The following is a 19,477-nucleotide window of genomic DNA, read 5'->3' as shown; positions in this document are numbered from 1 at the left end:
TTTTTAGTAATCTCTTCATGCTCACAGTTAAGCCATTTGTCCCGAACAAAATCAACAAAACCCGGTTCCGTTAACCAAGCGTTCTCAAATTTAAAGTTCCTGGCTGTCCTTGGCTGAACCGAGATATTAGTACAATTTAGCAGTATCGGATAATGGTCCGATGAAGCCGCTGCCAAGCAATCAAGTTTCGCATTAGGAAAAAAATTGCTCCAGTTAGTATTTATCATGGCTCTATCTAGTCTTTCCTCCACTGCTCTGGGTGTGCCAAGGCTCTTGAACCAAGTGAAACAATATCCTTCCAATGGAATATCAAACAAGCCAGCATCCTGAACAGCATGTCTAAAGCCTGAAATCATCCAGTTTGGTCTATCAATTGTGCCTTTCTTCTCATTGGATGCTAAAATGTCGTTAAAATCACCAATTATACACCAAGTAAGATTAGAACTATCAGAAAGATTACGGATAAGATTCCAAGAGTCCCTTCTACGAGAGCTCTCGGGTAAACCGTAGAATCCAGTAAGTCTCCAATTTCCCTTTATGGGATCTTCAACAAGAATGTCAATGTGGTTATTAGAATAATTTTGAATGGAGCATTTTTTGTGTTCTTTCCATAACACAGCCATACCACCACTTCTACCAATGCGATTAATCGAAAAACAGCAATCAAAACCCAGAGAATAGCGTAATCTTTCAATTTTATTAGAGTAACTTGTTGTTTCAAATAAAAACAGAACATCCGGTTTATATCTTCGGATGATGTATTTAAGATTCGGAACTACACTCGGTTACCCAGGCCCCGACAGTTCCAGCTTAATACAATCATTTGTCTTGGCAGGCCTGCTGAGCAGTACCCGCCATTGTTACAGTGACAGTCGGATCAGGAATTTGCTGAATGGGAATGTCAGTCCCAACAGCTCCTTTGTCTGGAATATAATCTTCGAGCATAAGGTCACTCGCTGCAGCCGGGCCATTATTATTTTGTTCGCTTAACTCAGCTATATCTCTTTCATCTGCACGAAATCTCTTCTTCAAGGAAATCATATCCCTGCCATGATGGAAATCCGAATCTGACAGTATGAGCGCCTTATGGTGAGGTTTGCGGCGAGCTTGATTTTTCATGGACACCTTAGTAGCTGTTACTTTGCTTTTGCTGGTAAAAAGTTAAGTCCCTTTCGCTTTTCCGGACACCGCCCCGACACTGCTAACAGCTGAATTTTGCAAGCTATCAAGGAGTATCGGGTCAGGTCTTGGTAATTCCCACTCAGTCTTACCATCTTCACACTTCTTAGAGAAAACAGTCTCCTTGCAATTCACACTATGATCAGCTTTGCGATTTTGTTTGGATGGTTCAGCAACATTGACTTGAAACGGAATTAGCATATCTTCAGAAATTTCCTTTGTATTAAATTTTAAAAAATAGAATATTTTAAAAATAAAAATTTTATCTTTTAAATTAAGATAATTATTGATCAAATTAATATGTATTGTGTTAATAGTAATCCGTGAAATAGAAAATTTATTTGATACAATATAAAATTTATTTATATTAAGATATAAATTTGAAATGAGTTATTTAATTTTAAAATAAAAAATAATTATATAACCTCAATTGCATTAAATAATCATGTAAAAAGGGTCTATCGCCCTCTCTCTTATAAAATAAAATCATGCAAACCAAGCGGTTGAGCTCCATTGGCAAAGAGCCCCACCCAAGGACGTACTCGGGGAATACCGAGTTCGATTCCCAGGCGGAACAATCTTGCTTGGCCAGTGCGCATGCCTCTACGCACGAGCCGGATTAGTGGCCCACCTGTGGTGGGTCGAAACTGGTGCAAATAACACAAAAAAATAAAAAAAAATAAAATCATGCAAAAAGAAAAAAAAAGACCCGTGGGATGAAGAAAGACAAAAAAAAAAAGAAAATTTTGATATTTTGGAAAAAAAGATTTTGTCTTTTAAATTAAGACAAGTTTTTTATTAAATAAAATAGACATTATGCTAATAATGACCTGTGACATAAAAAAATTATTTGATGCGATATAAAATGTATTTATATACAAATGCAAAATTTAAAATAATTTACTTAATTAAAAAATGAACAATAATCATATAAATTTAATTGTATTAAATAATCATACAAAAAAAAATCAATCGTGAGATGGAGAAAGAAAAAAATTAATATTTAAAAATAATGACTTTGTCTCTCAAATTAAGACAATGATTGATTAAAATAAAATAGATATTGTATTGATAGTGACTCGTGAGATAAATGATTTTTAAATTTTATTAAAATTAAAAAATAGATTATTAGTGTTTTTAGTGATAATGAATAAATATAGAGAAAAAATTTAAAATGAAAGTTAGAAAATATGGGGAAAAAATGTAAGAGAGATTTGAAATTTTAATCAAGAGAGAATGAATGTATATAATATTTAATTGGTGAAGGCTGAAAAATGAATGTCACATGTCATGCAGTAATAGGATATGGGAATGAAAAAGTAAATATTACTTAATTACTTAAATGATTTATGGACAAAGAAAAATTTAATAAATTCATGCAATTGAATTGTTATATATAGGTAATAGATATTTTCAAAACATTTATCTATAAGATTGTAAATTTTGCGATGGTTATTTTCAAAAAAAAACATATGAGTTCATCTTTTTTACATTGCAACTAATTGGAATACCAAAATTATCATAAAATCAGCATCAATCAGATGCCTAAATTGAGTTGGATAAGAATCAAAGAAACAGTATTCATTAAACTCAATTCCACTTTTTGTAAGAGCATTCGCACATTGCTTCTCTTTCAGAAATGCATGACGAACAACAATCTCTTCTCCATCTCAATAAAGGCTCGAATCTTATTCATCAAATTTCTTTCAAGAGGGTTACCAAGCTTACTATTCTTTATACCATTCACTACTTCGATTGAATCAACATTGATCTTAACCGCTCTAACACCAAGCCTTCTCACACCATTAAACCTTGAAACACCCCCCTCACACACATAACTCTACCATTGTTGTTCCTTATGATACCTCCACACCCCGCTTTACCATATTCCAAACAAGCTCCATCCATATTCAACATAACCCACCCCAAATCTAGCGGTTTCCAACTAACCAACCTCAACTTTTTGGCTGAAGTATCTATTTCATTGGCAACCATGAACGCATTTTCGTGGTCTTGAACATGATATGTGACAAAATCATACAGATCATTCGGTCTAACATAGTGTTCCTCGTGATTTTCCTTGTTTCTCCAATTCCATATACTATGACACGACACTACCTAAAATGCTTCCCACTCCCACCCTCCTTCCATCCTTACTTGTTGTTCATGTTAGTACTAAACCACTACTCTAAGTCTCAAAGTGTATCTTATCATCACGATATGCTGAAAAATAAAAACTCATAATGCGAATCATTGTTCAATACTTCTCCAAATAATTGCTCAAATTAAATCACACATAATATCTTCAAAATTGCCAAACATCAAAAAGAGGGAGACCGAAATTGTATTCATTGTCGGTATCTCTTTTTAGTTTTAATTTTTTTCACCAATTTTTATGTACAATATATCATTTGATTTGTCACTTCTTTGTATCCTATTCATTATTTGGATTCATTTGTATTGTTGTTGTAGCATTGCTTTTGTAATTCACTTGAAATTTGTTGTGTTAACTCGTTTCGGCTATTTTGGTTTTTGTACCTTTGATAAATATCTTGACTCATTATCTTAGTTGTTGTAATAAGTCCATGTTTGTGTCTTTTTTTAAGCCTAACAATTGGTTTTATGCCAAAATCATAAGTATTGCTTGAATCATAAGGTTTAACACTTAGTCAAGGCTGTAAGGTTGTATGATTCAAATCATACATGTGTGACTCGAATCATAAAGCATCTTGAAAGGTAAGATTTAGATCTACCTCATTTTAGTCGAGTCATAGCAAGGTGTGATTCAAATCACAACTTATATGATTTGAATCATAGGATATACATGACTTGAATCATGGATCCTTCTCATTTTTTCAACCTTGGATTCATGTTGAGCGTCTCTTTGATTCAAATCATAACTTAATGATTTAATAAATACTTTTTTCTCTTAGTTGAGAGTAATCATTCCCAAGAGAATGTGTCTACTCTCTTGCACCAATTTAATCTTTCTCATCTTTTGTCAATGAGTGTGAGTGTGTCAACTTTGAGAGAAGCTCTCCGAAAAAGTGTGAGTGTGTCAACTTTGATAGAAGCTCTTAGAAAAATGCGTGAGAAACACACATCTCCATATTCTTTGTTGTCTCGTGTTCTTGTTTAAGACAAAGAAACTTATATAAAAAGAAAGAATTTCTTTTATCAATCATGTGTCAAGATCGACCAATCTTAGAACAACCACCATAGAACCTTGAAAACCTTTTTTTTACCAAGATCTTGAGAGAACTCAGAAAGTATTCTTATTCACCAACACCTAATTCCTTGTTGATACCTTGTGATTAACCTCCTAGAATGTGAATCTTGTGAATTTTTAGTTATGCGTGTGAGATCCTTCACATATTATTAATCATCTTCAATCTTCGTCAAAAACCATTGTTATGGACCTTCAAATCTAAAGATTAAATTTGAGAGGTATATAAAAGTTACATTAGGGAATCTAATGTTTTTCTTCGAAGTTATGCTTTTGTGTATTAGGTGGAAGAATCATTTCTGAAACATGGATTTGATTATGTGTTGTTCACAAAGATATAGTGTCTTTATACTCCATTGAAGACTTTGGTGAAACCCTGTGAAGGTTGTCGTAGATTTTTTTTTGGAGTTATCCAATTCATTGAGGCTAATGAAAATCACTCAGACAAGTCCTTGTTAGATTCTAGGAAAGGAAACTTGGAGAGGGTTATTGTGGATAGCAATATTATTGGATCAAGATCATTGAGGATCTCGTTGTAGCAGTTGAGTATTTGCATCAATAGAAAAAATTGTCATTGGATTTGTATGTAGGCTAATGCAATTTGGTTATTAGCATCCATATTGATGATAGTTCGTTGTATCAAAATATTTGTATACTCTTCAAAATAGTGGAAGATCTGATTATTTTTCTCAATGGTTCCAAAGCATTGAAGAGTCAAGCAGACATAGCGAGGCCGATTGCAAAACCACTATATATCTCTGTGTACTTTCTTCTTTCCTTATCTCTCTTTAATTTTTTTTGTATAGAATGTAAAAATTAAATCATAGCATAATTTGTATGTCATTTAGGTTAGATCATGCTTGTAGTGGTTTACTGTATAAGCATTGGTATGTGTTGCATCAAACCTATTAAGTCATGCTTGAGTTGATTGTGTTAAAGAACATATATAAGTTGAGATATTAAATTGCTTCGATCAAGCAATTTGAATTGTCCTAATTGACTTAAGTCATTGTTTAATCATTCTCTTAGTGATAACATTGAAATATATAGGTTGGAATTCTTAGTGATGAGATTTTAAACTTTCATCTTACATTACTTTAGCTTCCGTCCATCAAACTCTAATTTTTTTGTTGAAATGTTTTCAAATATTTTAAAATGAATGCGTCTATTCAACCTCCCCTTCTAAACCTATTTCATACTTATATTTCCAACCAACAGCATGAGTCGCCGACATCCATAAAGGTATCACCAATGGGCAATCACAAAAACCATGAAGAGAGTCTTCCTCAACACGGCGAACCAAGACCTATGCAAATTTTATTCATGTTAGTAAGAAGTCTATTATAACGAAGCAACCAAAAGAAACACCACAGTCTATGTTTGGCTTTTGAGAGAAACCGCGGTAACAGCACACATTTCACAAAAGCTACAACTAGTAGCTTCCAAAAATTGCGGTGGAATAGTGTTTAAACGCGAGGTAGCGGTGTGCTACCGTGTAACCAAACACGGGCATACTCTCTCCGAGACTTTTAATTTCCATATTCTTTTCCACTGTCTATCAATTACTACATGATGAGTATCATCTAAAATACTTTATATGTTTAAAACTACAAATTCTTTATTCTCACTAGAAACCCAGATCTTTCATCTAGAGCATCATTCTCACTCGAAGGTTAAATACCGGTATTGTTTATCAAAAAATAAGGATTAAATATATTTTTAGTCCTTATAAATATTTCAACTTTCATTTGTAGTCCCTATTTAAAAATAATATATTTTAATCCCTACAAAAATTTCATCCATGCAATTTTAGTCTTTATTATTTTCTAAAATTTTGAAAATTGTTTAATCATCCTTAAACTTTCAAATTTTTGAATAATTTTTCCATACATGTTTAGAATACAATAAAACATTTCTTTATCTATTATAGAATTTTTTAAAATAAGAAAATTAAATATGAATTTTTAAAATTTCAAAAGATAATGATAAAAGTAATGAAAACCTCGACTAAGAAATCAAATTTTGAGTTTTTATTTTTTAGAGAAACTTTTTTTTAATGTTCTAAACATGTCTTCAAAATAATCATTAAAAAATACACTTGGTTTAACATGAGGGACTAAAATTATATGCATAATAATTTTGTAGGAACTAAAATATATATTTTTTAATAGAGACTAAAATTAAAAGTTAAAATATTTATAGGGATCAAAACATATTTAACCCAAAAATAAATACGAAGAAAGTAGCATGAGGTCTAGGATGAGAAAACAATGAAAAGTAGCACAGGAATTAAAAAACAAATCTATACTTCCGGATTTATTCCAGAAATATATTTCCAATTTTATTTTTACAAAATAAAGATGAGACTCACTTACATATAAATTTAATATATTTAAAATGCGTTCAAAAATACCATTTTAACTTTTTATAGGAAATTTTTCTACTACATCGCATGAAACTAGCAATTCCCTCTCATTTATACACTTTAATTTAAAAGGTCTTGTTAACCAGTGCCCTCAAGATAATGGTTAAGCATTTCAAAAAAAGAATTATAGAAAATTTAACACTTTAATTCTTGAGGCATTAAATACGTAAATTACCGAGATAAATTTACTATTTTTAAAATCTTAACCATTACCCTGAAGACACTGGTTAGTATTTCTCTAATTTAAAAAGGTGAATTTCATCATATGTTATTTGATAGAAAAAATGGAGTTTCAATTTTTTTAGTATGACATTAATGGTAGAGTTATAATTGATTGACATCTGATTATTTGTTGGTAAATAGTGATAAATGTACTCTTCTTTTAATATCACATTAAATGTATGTGCTCTTTTTTAATATGACATTATATGTAAAACATTCACACTGTCAGTGTGAAATTTTTTGAATTGTACTACATAATTAATTATTTTACACTGTATCACTTCTTTTCTCAAACTTTAATATGACACATTTGCAGAGTAAGAATAAACATCAAATAATCAATATAATATTGACTTTAAAGAGAAAAATGTAGATTAGACTGATGAGGTTGATATCGTGTTCGGTTCCTCTTGTACCATATGGATACTTTTTCTAAATACTTTTCTAACTTAAAATTTCTTGGCGAGAGAGAGGTAGTATTAGAAAAAAAATAATCAAGATTTGTTTTAATGTAGAAGAAGAGGAAAAAATTAGTAAAATAGGAAAGATTCTTCTATACATAGAAGAATAGAACAAATTTGTAATAGAAAAATATTATATGTATTAACTATTTAAGACAATAATAAATATTATATGTGTAAGCATATTTCCATTACCACATTTCTAGTACAGTACTAGTTGATTCTTGTAAGCCAAGTAACATGTACAGCAGAATCAACTTGCTTCCTCCTTATAAGTTTTCTCAGCAAAATCTATAATTTGCAAGAAGATTAAATAGACATTAAATAAGCACATTTGATAAGCTCCAACAAATTTCTTCCTCCTGATAAGATTCTCAACAAAATCTGCAAGATGCAAGAAATTTCACAGCATCCAAACTTACTATAATAGAAACATAGAAAGAGAGATCAGTTATCAGTTCAATTTCATACCAGCAATAGATATAAGCACATTTGATTTGACAAATAAAACATCAAAAGCATAGGGTGCTGAACAACTCGAAAGCTATCCTGTGATGAGCAACAAATGCAAAAAGCTCCAAAACTTCGTCTTCATCGAAAGAATTAACCAATCTATAAATTGATAAAATCAGTAGAAAACCGAGAACCACCAGAGAATTTTCAGTATTTTCTTTAATGTTAGCTTTCAAATCAAGTGCTAGCTTCATTGCTTCTTCTCTTACACGAGGTTTGATATTTGGTGAGATTTTCATCAGTAGTTCTAGCAGATAGACGCATCTATCATCAATAACCACTTCATTGTCTCCTTTCTTATAGCAAAGTGGAAGAATGGGATTCAGTATTATATCCAAAACCACTTTTGCTGGATCGGATGATTCTCGCAGATTAGCTAGAATATCGGTTTGCTCACACTGGACCAACTTCAAACTTGTTTCATCAATGGGAGGACTTGATTCATCGTCCATGTATGATATAACTGCATAATGCATATTTAGATAGCATATATGTAGATCAGGTTATTGAAACTATCAACAGTATTAAATGAATCAGTTGAAATGAAATTATCTCAATAAACTAGATGAATAAAAATATTTACCAGATTCTTTTTCCTCATGTTTATTCAGCTTTGATTCAGGATTCTTGACTTGCCTTTCATACTGCTTCTCTTTTGACTCGAGTTCTTTCCATGGTTCTTCAAATTGCTTCTCTTTTGACTCGAGTTCTTTCCATCGTTCTTCAAATTGCTTCTCTTTTGATTTGAAGTCCCAAATTTTGCTTTCAAATTGTTTCTCTTTTGAATTGAGCTCCTGAATTCGACCTTCAAACTCCTCCTCCTTTGATTCAAACACCTTTACTTGACCTTTGAGCTTCTCCTCTTTTGACTGGAACTCCTTCATTTGTTCTTTGATTTTATTTTCTTTTGATTCGAGCTGCTTCAGTCGGCTCTCAAAATGCTTCTTCTCTAATTCCAGCTCCTTCACTCGGCCTTTGAATTCATCCTCTTTTGAATCAAACTCCTTCTTTCGGCTATCAAGTTGCTTCTTCTCTGATTCCAACTCCTTCACCAGGCCTTCGAATTCATCCTCTTTAGAATCAAACTCCTTCCATCGGCCATCAAGTTGCTTCTCTTTTGTCCCAACTTCCTTAGCTTTTTCTTTCAATTGCATCTCTTTTAATTTGAGCTCCTCTACTTGGCTTTCAAAAAATATGTTTTTAGATTTCAGCTCTTTTACTTGGCCTACGAATTCTCTCGCTTTCGATTCAAGCTCCTTCACTCGGCTTTCATGTCGCTTCTCTTTTGACTCAAGTTCCTTCATTCGACTATCAAAATGCTTCTTTTTAGATTTCAGCTCTTTCACCCGACCTTCAAAATGCCTCTTTTCAGATTTCAGCTCATTCACCCGACCTTCAAAATGCTTCTTTTTAGATTTCAGCTCCTTTGTTTCGCCTTGGAATTCTCTTGCTTTCAATTCATGCTCCTTCACTCGGCTCTCATATTGCTTCTCTTTTGATTCAAGGTCCTTCACTCGGCTTTCATATTGCTTCTCTTTTGATTCAAGGTCCTTCATTCGGCTTTCAAAATGCTTCTTTTCTAATTCCAACTCCTTCACTCGGCCATCAAGTAATTTCTCTTTAGACTGAAGTTCCTTAACTTGTCCTTTCAACTTTCTTTCTTTTGCATTAAGTTCATCCACTTGGCTTTCAAAATGCTTCTTTTTAGATTCCAGCTGCTTCATTTGGCCTTCAAACTCTCTCTCTTTTAATTCCCATTTCATCACTAGCCCTTCACGTTTCTTCTCTTTCAACTCAAGCTCCATTGTTCGGCTTTCAAAATGCTTCTGTTTTAACACCAAATCATCAAACAGCTCCTTCATTTTGCTTTCAAACTCCCTCTCTTTTGAAATGTTATTCATGACTTGACAAAGTTCTATCTCTTTTAACCGAAACTCTTGCTTGCGCTCTCGAATCAAGTCCTCTATCAAATACAATTGTGCTTCCTTTTCTACAAAATCCTTAACACATCCTTCAACTATTCCCATCATTTTGTTGTAAACTCTCTCTACGGACTTCAATCTATTCTCTTCCACTCGTCTCTTCCTCACGCATTCCTCAAATGACTTTTCTATAAACACAAGTTCTTTCTTAAGCAAAAAAAATGATTTATCAGTCAACATAGCAGACCTATCGTCATCGTCATCATCACTATCATCGTGATTATCATCTACCAGTGATGCAGACACTTTCGATTTCTTAACCGAACTGGGCAAGGGATTGCTATTATCTAACAACTTTCTCTTAACTGGCAATGCAGTAGTATCCCTCTCCTTTACAGAACCATCACAGTTATCATCATCATCTTCAGATTCAAAATCTTCACAAGAAAAAAAATAAAAAATTAATAATAGCAACAAACAATAGATATTTCAAGTAGTAATGACAAAAAAATCCAACTCTTAAACAAAAATAGTAATAACAAAATAATTAATAAAAACAAAAATGAAGAAAAATATTGCTTACAATGCATCTTGTGTGTTCTCTTCTTTCACTTGAGAAGAGAAAAATGGAAAAAGAAAATCTAGAGGGTGAAATTGAAAATGAAATGAAACCCATACCAGAAACATGAAGAAAAAGTTGCTGTGAAAAACGGTTCCGTACAGTGACTTTTCTCACAATCACACAGTTAAAACATCAACCGCCGTTCGATAGTGATCTAACGGTAAAAAAAACAAATTTATTCATATTTTTTTATTTATATTTTATATTACGGAAAACATTAAAGTTAAATCAGAGGCGTCTGATTGTGATCGAACGGTCCCACGCGTAACTGTGATTGTAGAGATTTTCTGAATGTAAAAAATCTGTGTGGAAGCGGGGTCCACAAAATAGAGTAATAGACTACAAATTGCAAATAACTTGCTCACCAAGTTGAACCCAGGTACAGAATTTGTTTCTTTTTCTTTCAAAAAAATGACAAAATAGTGTATTAGTAAAACTAACATTGAATAGTTTTTTTTTTTTTTAAAACATATATATTAGTAGATATATTATAAGAAATATTTTCAAAACATTAATTTAAAAAATATTAAATTTTGCAATGGTTATCTTCCAAAAAATATATATGAGTTCTTTTTATAAACAAAATATTAAAATGATATGTACTCTTGTGGCTTCTAATTTTCTTTTTGGATTATAAAACAGATAATATTATCTGAAAAAAATTAATTTTTTAAGTTGTAGAAAATCATAATAGATAACAAATCTCTTTTTCAAAAAATTTAACATAATTGTGTTTTTAAAATTGAATTCAAATTCAAAATTTTTAATTAAACTAAAGAAATTTGAAATCCCATAATATTTTTCTCCAAGAGTCATCATAAGAAACTTGATTCCTGTTAAATATTTATTTTAGTCCAAATGAATTAGGTTAAACATACATTATACATTATTTATCAAAATTAGGTACTAAACGTATTTTTAATGGGGACAACTTCTCTACCCATTACAAAAAGTTGGGTAGTGTACATTCAACTAATCATATGATGCCATTTAATTTTAACACAATTAATTATTTATTAAATATTACAATTGATTGTTGTATTCAAGACATTTTACATAAGAGGTAACCTTACCCAACTTTTTGAGTTGGGTAGATAAGAATTCACCATTTTTAATCACTATAAAAATGTCACTTTTTGGTTTTAACATTTTTTTTCATTCTTGGTTTGTCCATATATATCACTTCTTATTTTTAATCAATATTATTTTAGTTCTATATAAGTTGTTAATGTTGGAATTAATTTTTTTTTTTTGAAGAAATGGAATTGATCCTATTATATGTGTACTATTCGTTTTAGAAAGGAAAATATCTCAAACCATTTTAAAAAGAGGAAAATGTACATATAAAAACTAAATTTATTTCATGGAAATTTCTTTACCCACCTCCCTATGGGGTCACCCCCAACGAAAACCCCAGTTTACCCCTGCTTCGAAAATGCATTTCCGAAGTGTATTTGTTTTAAAAATTTTTCCCAGACTTCGGAAATACATCTCCGAAAACACCAAAAGGGGGGTGTTTTCGGATATGCACTTCCGAAAACACCTTTTTTTAGATTTTAGTGTAATTCGGAAATGCATTTCCGAATTATGCAGAAGTCTATTTTTTTTTATGTTTTTTCTAATAGTCCCGTACGAAATATATACAAAACGTATAGTATATACAAAACGGAAAAGCCGAACAAAACAAACGACATATCAACGTAATATACTAATATAATAAATAAAATTCAAATAATATATACAGACCGAGTCATAGTGTGCGAAATATATAATCCGAATACAAAAAAAATAAATCCGGACCCCTATTGGGTATGCCTAACCCTCTCTCCCTGGGACCTCCTCTGCCGCCTGTATGCCGCCGCACGGCCCGCATCAGTGACGATCTTCTCCATCACGGCGACTGCCTCTGGACCGCCCTGATCAACGATACCTCGATCCAACGCGTCCCGCCCAAGCATCTCTATCCGCTGGCAGATCGGCAGGAGATCAATGGCGTGGTCATCCTCGGCCTGCTGGTTCTCCAGGATCTCCTCGTGTGCTGGCCTAGGAGCGCCGGGAGCGTCGGGTCTCATCAGAGGATGTGACACCCGATAGAACCATGTGACATACCCCCTCACACTGTGCCAGTCCTGGGTGACCCGAATGCGACGATACTCCTCCGGGAACACATGACGCTCCCAATCCTCAAATATGCCAGTGAGCTGCACTCGGGTTACTGTGTTGGGAGCAGCCTCAAAAGGTGACCTGGGTATCAGCTGCACAAATCCAAACTGTCGCATGCACCGCTCAGGGAGATATCGCACCATGGTGTTGGTCCCGCATGCCAACCAGCCAGAATATAACGATATGCTGTCAAAGGGGACAACATCAGTGTAGTCGCTGAATGGCCTCCAACAGATGTCATCGTGCATCGTGCGGTCGAGGTACCCACGGTATGGTCCCACTGCATTGTTCCCCCTTTGGAGAACGTATCGGGCGGCCCTGGGCATCTCGTCCTCGTACTCAGGATCAACGCGGAAGCCGTGGATGTGGGGGAAGTAGGAGATGATCCAGCTCTGAAACATAAACACGATAATGTATTAAAAATAAATACGAAACATAAATAAATGTGAAACAATTAAAATGAAACGTACCGTAAGTAGTGTGCAGGATCCTGTCAACTGCCTGGTCCTCTAGTTGGAAGCCTCATTCAGCTTCTGGTATAGGTATGCCGGAACAGCTGACCCCCAGTTCCACTGAAGAACTGTAGTCAAGTCCATGAAATAGCGGAGGTAGGTCACGTCGACGTACCTTGCACTCTTGTCCACAAAGAGTGCAACGCCTACCACAAACATGTACCAGCACCGGAGAGCGCAGCCACGGTGATACTGCACAAATAGGGCGTCATCCGCCTCCTCGGATTCGGCCGCCGCCACAAGGTGGTGCTCGAAATAAGCGCTCAGTGTGGAGAACCGGATATGAGGCCCATTTGTCGTCTGGCACTCAAAGTCAGCAACTTCCGTCTCCATACCCAAATAGAGCGTCATCCACTCACTGGCTTCGATCCTCTGGATCCGGGAGTGGTCCAACAGCGTCCCCCTGATCGGAAAGGGGAGAAGACACTGCACATCGTGCAAGGTGATCGTCATCTCCCCAACCGGTAAGTGGAAAGAAGACGTCTCCCTGTGCCACCTCTCCACAAAGGCACCCTGCATGTTGTGGCTGATGGTGGTATACCCCGTCATGCACAGTCCACTAACCCCTGAAGCTCTCACCGCGTCGTTAAACCACTCAGCATTCGGTTTAAAGAGACTGAAAACCTTCCGGGAGTGGTTCACCATTTTCAAAGTGTCTCTCTCCTGTTACAACAGAAACAAATAAAAAAGTATGTTAATTAGACCGTTAAGAAAATGTTTAATAAACGGCTAAATTAAAAACGGTTAAATAATAAAGTCGGACAAATTATAAAAAATACCTCTCCCCCCCAGATACGCCGAGCGACGTGCTCGTGGTAGGTAATCAGCAAGGTAGTGTCACTGGGCCCTCCCGGGTAGCCCTCCTCCTGCTGCTCCTCCTCCTCCCCGTGTGGAGGGTCAACATCTGGTACCTCCTCCGCCTCGTGGTATGTAACTGCCTCCTCCTCCTCCTCCTCTCGCTGGCGGGAATAAGATACCCGAGCTAGACGACTCCTCGATCCAGATACAGAAGTACCCTCGTCCATCTGCACGGGAACTCGCACACGTCCCCGTCCCTGCCCCCGTCCCTGCGTCGATGCCAGCTGCGCTGCCCGCTCGCGTCTAGCCGACGCAGTCTGGATCTCTCTACCCTGTCTGATGCGTGCTGGGTTGCCTGCCATGTTCCTGAAAACAATTGAAATCAATAAGAATGCGAAACAATTGAAAAAACAAAAAAAAATGAAATTCTGGACCACTTCGGAAGTTCATTTCCGAAACTGGGAATGGAGGTGTTTTCGGAAATGAACTTCCGAAACACCCCTGCGAAGCAGTTTTCTGCAACTTCCATGGCAGACCCCAAAATCCATCTTCAAAACAACTTATAATGATTCTAAACAACCTAAATATCACTACCAACCTACCCCTATATCATTTTTGCAATTTCTAACAACCCTAACATGCATTTGAATTATGGATCTAAAGATTATAAAACTTACAAATTGAAGTGATTGAGAAGCTTTTGAATGTAGTAGAGCAAGTAGATGAAACCTTTGATGTAGTCTTGGAAGTGGTTTGCAAAGAAATCTCTTTGGGGTTGAGTTTGAAGTGGATTTAGGGTAAATGAATTGGGGGGAGGGGGCTGTTTTGCTAAATCTGCAAAACGCACAGTATTTCAGAAATGCACTTCCGAAATGCTGTTTTCGGAAATGCATTTCCGAAATAAGACAAATTTTGAAGAAAAAAAAAGACGCTTTCGGAGATGCATCTCCAAAAACAGCATTTTCTTGCATTTCGAAAATGCATTTCCGAAGTAAGGGGTATATCTGATTTTTCCGCAGAGGTGACCAAGAAAGTAGGGAGGTGGGTAAAGAAATTTCCTATTTCATTTTCCAAACACTAACCAATATTTCAATTTTATCTGAACAAATGAGAGAGAACTTTTACATCAAGTGTATGAAGCTAATTACATAATCATTGTGAACAAAAAGGTGGCATGTACTCCAAATTAACCAATTTGTACATAAACATTTTAAGCTATAGAGAATTACTTCAAGAAAATAAAGCAATATACTACAGAAAGAGTAGGGAGTCAAAGATGAGATGCCCCAGTTAGTTTTTTTTTTACATAAGAGCAAGATACAGAGAATCCTGTTACTTCATTTACAAGGCAACGAGTTAGGTGTTCGCTATTTAGAGTATGGTGCTCACTGGTTACAGTAAGAACACTATGTTCCCTTATGTCTCTTTAGCTCAAGAATACGGCCATGAATCATGTCACGTAGATCCTTGGATTCTAGGCTGTTGACTTCAATACACTGTAAAACAGTTGTAAGACTAGTAATTTCTTGATCTCTGGCTTTATCCTGTGTTCATAATTTAAAATATGTATAACTATCATGAAGTGTTATGAAGGTGAAATATTTAATAAAATAGATATCAAATAAAAAAAGGGAAAAGACCTTAATTTCGATGGAGTCGGCTTCACTGCAACTGCTCTCAGAAATTAGTTTTGCATTCTGCACATGTTCTCGCAAGAGAGCAACTAGTTGATTATTGTCGCCCGATTTATACGCACAACTGAACCTAACAGCTTCTACATATTGTTGTCTTGCGATAAGATTCTCAACAAAATCTGCATGGTGCAAGAAAAATTCATTTCATCAAAACCGCCGAAAAACTGCTAAAAAATAAGTTCTAGTCAGCAAATTTTAGCTATCTTACCAGATATTTTATCTGCGAAACCCAAGGCCCCAAACAGAACTATAGCTATTTTTTGCTGACAAACAAGTCCAAAAAGCTTTAAAACTTCATCTTCATCGAAAAAAGGAACCAAGCCATAAATTGACACAAGGAGTAGAAAACCCAAAACCTCCTTAAAATTTTCTTTATTTTCTTCCATGTTAGCTTTCAATTCAAGTGCTAGCTTCATTGCTTTTTCTCTTGTATGAGGTTTAACATCTGGTGAGATTTTCATCAGTTCTTCGAGCAGGAAAATGTCTCTATCATCAATAATTACATCACTGTTTCCCATTTTGCACTTTGGAATAAAGGGATTCTGTATTATTTCCAACACAATTTTTGATGGATCAGATAAACTTTGCAGATTAAAGCCGTAATCAAATGACTCAAATTCATCAGTTTGCTCACATGGGACCAACATCAAACATCTGTCATCAACGGTGGGACTTAATTGATTGCCTGTGTAAGATAAGATGTAACCATATTTAGCTGTGCATATTTAAGCTTCCACGGTATTTATTGAAGGATCAGTTATTCAATCTGAAAATATCTAATCTATATAATATAGTATAATATAAACCTCTCTGAGATCGAAAACTTAATACTAGAGTTACAATTGAAATGAAATGCTTTCAAAAACTGAACGAAAATATAACACTTACCCAATTCTGTTTCTTCTTCAAATGGTTGTATTACTGCAAAGCATTGTTTCTCTCTTAACTCGGGTTGCGTATGTTGTCCATCAAATTCATTTGGCTTCAACTCAAGATCGTTCATAGGTCCATCAATCTGCTTCTCTTTTTGCTTGAATTCATTTGCATGTACTTTGAAAATTTTATCTATTGACACGAGCTCTTTCCCTCGTCCTTCAAATTGTTTCTCTTCTGATTCGAAATCCTCCATTCTGCTTATGAAACGCTTGAGCTCCTGCATTTTAGCTTTGAATTCATCCTCTTTTGATTCAATTTTGTCTACCCGGCCTTTAAATATTTTCACTTGTACTTCAAGCAACTTTTCTTTAAACCGGAGCATCTTCAATCGCCCTTCAAATTGCTCTTTTTCTGATATGAACTCATTCACCCGGGCTTCAAGTTTGTTTTCTTTTAACTCAAGGTCCTTAACTTGGCCTTTAAACATCTCCTCTTTTGAATCCAACTCTTTCACTCGGCCTTCAAGCTGCTCCTCTTTTAACTCTAGCCGCTTCACTTGTCCTTCAAATTGCCTCTCTTTTGATTCCAGCTCCTTTACAGAGCAATCAAAATGCTTCTTTTCCGATTCAAGCTCCTTTATTTGGCTATGAAATCTCTCCACCTTCAATTCAAACTCTTTCGCTTGGCCTTCAAGTTGCTTCTCTTTAAACTCAAGCTCCTTTACACGACCTTCAAAGAGCTTCTCGTTTGATTCAAGCTCCACCACTCGTTCTCCGTATCTTTTCTCTTTTAACCTGAGCTTCTCTACGCAGCCTTGAAACAACTTCTCCTTTGACTCAAGCTCCATCACCCGTTCTCCGCATCTTTTCTCCTTTAACTCGAACTCCTTAACCCGCTCTTCAAATTGCTTTTTGGTTAATTCAAATTCCTTCATTTGAGCACTTAAATAGTGCTGACTGCATTGCATTACCTTTAGTAACTTCTTATTTTCCGACTTTAAAATGTCTGCTTGTTCGTCAATTCGTTTTTTCATTGCATCATGCTCTTTCTCTGTGGCCTTAAGTTCCACAGTACATTGAGCAATTTTTTCGGAAAGAGCCTTGAGTTCTTCTTCCTTCCCTTCACGGTGCTTCTCAATGTTATCCATGACTCGATGAAGTTCTATCTCTTTTTTCTTCAGCTCTCGCTTGCGTTCTCCAATCAAGTCGTCCATCAAACAGAGTTGTGCTTCTTTTGCTGCAAAATCCTTTACACATTCATCAATTTTCCCCAACATTTGCTTATGAGATTCGCTAGTTCTTTCAACGCAACTATTTTTCTTTTTCAAATTCACAAGCTCTTTGGAGCACTCCTCAATATCTCTCTTTATCGACTCCAATCTCTTCTCTTCTTCTTCCCTCTTACTTTTGCATTCCTCAAACGATTTTTCTACCAACGCAAGATCTTTCTTCAGCAACGAAAACGATTTATCAGAAACTTTTCCTGGAATTTTGATTCTCACCGACAAAGGTTTATCATTTGTTGTCACCTTCGCTTTCTTAACAGAATCCTGCAAGGCATTGCCATTACCAAACGGCCTCTTAACCGGCATTGTTGTAGTATTACTATTACCCCTCATCTTAACAGGAACATCACAGATACTACTCCGTGTTCCCGAATTCGGCATCCGGGATAACCTTACCGCCAAAGGCACATCATCATCATCATCATCATTATCAGAATCATCATTCAAAACTCGATTCCTCACTCCTGAATGCCATGTATTATTTCTCTCGGACGAGTTGTGCCGCTTAAACGTTAAGTTCCCATCATCATCACCACCACCACCACCACCACCACAAAACTTTAACTTAACAGAACCCTTAACAGCCATTTTTCAACTAAATTCACACCATATAAAACCCTGTAAAAACCAAAAAAAGAAACTTTCTTAGGGAAATTTCAAGATTAATCATCAATGATTCTACATTACACAAAAAGAACAACATCACCAAACAAAAACATCAAAATACTATTTTGTTAACAAACCACAAAACAGTAACAAACTTGTTTCACTGTTTTTCAAAAATGCACATTATTGTTACATTTTATTTGAAACCCTAACACTAACTAAACAACAAATAATAGCAAACATTTATTATAAAAGAAAATATATTTAAAAAAAATTAAAAAGAAAAAAAAAAAAGAAAGGTTGTTCTTACGGTTACAATGATGATGGTGAAGAAGATGCTTTTCTTGTAGAAAAAAAAAACTGTAACAGAGAAAAATTTGAAATGAGGGAAGAGAAAGAGAGTTTTTACAACTTTCTTGAGAGTGATCGAAGAGAGTGAGAAATAATGGAAACGAAAAATTAGATACACGAAAATGGTAAAATTGCAGTGTCTGTGAGAGAGGGTTGGAATGTGAGTGGGGTCCACAAAAACAAACTGCAAATAACAAATCTTGCTAAGGAAGTTTTGGAGCCTAACTTATTAGTTAGAGCTATTTTCTTATAAATTTAATTTACATACTTTGTATTTATATAAATTTAATATATGAAACAAATGAATGAATGAAAATAAAGTACAATAAAAATTAAAATAACAAGAATAAGAACAACATTGTAAATATAAAAAGGTAAAAAAAAAAGTTTGAAAGGGAAAAAATATGAAAGTGACAAAAATAAAATAGTTCACATCAAATAATAAGTATGACAAGTATGAAAGGCAACATTGTTATAAAGAAAGTGACAAAAACTAGACTCATAACAAGTATCAATGAGCAACATAGCATCACACAAAATCGAGTAAGGATCCACTCTATTTCTTAAAAAGAAATAGAGGGTCTATTATTATAGTTTTGTTTTGTGTGTATAAAGTTAAATA

The 19,477-nt window shown here is 34.7% G+C and overlaps 2 protein-coding genes across 4 annotated transcripts; both read right to left on the bottom strand.

Annotated features, from left to right (window-relative positions):
* Positions 1-7,635: 7,635 nt before the first annotated feature.
* On the bottom strand, positions 7,636-10,587 carry LOC131626763 (uncharacterized). Of its 3 annotated transcripts, none has more exons than XM_058897603.1 (4): positions 10,532-10,587; positions 8,610-10,385; positions 7,985-8,489; positions 7,636-7,897 (listed from the first exon to the last, which is right to left on the bottom strand). In XM_058897603.1, the coding sequence occupies exons 1-3, from the start codon at positions 10,536-10,538 to the stop codon at positions 8,026-8,028; spliced, it is 2,247 nt and encodes a 748-aa protein (XP_058753586.1). In that variant the 5' UTR covers positions 10,539-10,587; the 3' UTR covers positions 7,636-7,897; positions 7,985-8,025. The 3 variants fall into 3 exon arrangements, with proteins under 3 accessions (XP_058753586.1, XP_058753588.1, XP_058753585.1); XM_058897605.1 differs by having other exon boundaries at positions 7,636-8,489; positions 8,610-9,531; positions 9,574-10,385; XM_058897602.1 differs by having other exon boundaries at positions 7,636-8,489.
* Positions 10,588-15,143: 4,556 nt separating this feature from the next.
* LOC131626762 (uncharacterized) lies at positions 15,144-19,090 on the bottom strand. The gene is made up of 5 exons (XM_058897601.1): positions 18,815-19,090; positions 16,626-18,516; positions 15,946-16,422; positions 15,684-15,856; positions 15,144-15,587 (listed from the first exon to the last, which is right to left on the bottom strand). Exons 2-5 carry the CDS (start codon positions 18,484-18,486, stop codon positions 15,450-15,452), a joined length of 2,649 nt encoding a protein of 882 aa, XP_058753584.1. The 5' UTR covers positions 18,487-18,516; positions 18,815-19,090; the 3' UTR covers positions 15,144-15,449.
* Between the last annotated feature and the right edge of the window lie 387 nt (positions 19,091-19,477).

This window comes from Vicia villosa, unplaced genomic scaffold, assembly GCF_029867415.1.
Source record: "Vicia villosa cultivar HV-30 ecotype Madison, WI unplaced genomic scaffold, Vvil1.0 ctg.000320F_1_1, whole genome shotgun sequence".
Classification (NCBI taxonomy): Eukaryota; Viridiplantae; Streptophyta; class Magnoliopsida; order Fabales; family Fabaceae; genus Vicia; species Vicia villosa.
The sequence above is the reverse complement of the archived record's forward strand: the minus strand, read 5'-3'. Positions and strand labels throughout refer to the sequence as shown.

Excerpts from the sequence above, each read along its gene's own strand:
- LOC131626763 (XM_058897602.1), bottom strand. Across the intron at positions 8,490-8,609 it reads ACATGAGGAAAAAGAATCTG|TTATATCATACATGGACGAT; the intron begins GTAAATATTTTT and ends TGCATTATGCAG.
- LOC131626762 (XM_058897601.1), bottom strand. The coding sequence starts at position 18,486 with ATGGCTGTTAAGGGTTCTGTTAAGTTAAAGTTTTGTGGTGGTGGTGGT. Across the intron at positions 15,857-15,945 it reads TTTCGCAGATAAAATATCTG|ATTTTGTTGAGAATCTTATC; the intron begins GTAAGATAGCTA and ends TGCACCATGCAG. Across the intron at positions 15,588-15,683 it reads CCGACTCCATCGAAATTAAG|GATAAAGCCAGAGATCAAGA; the intron begins GTCTTTTCCCTT and ends TTATGAACACAG.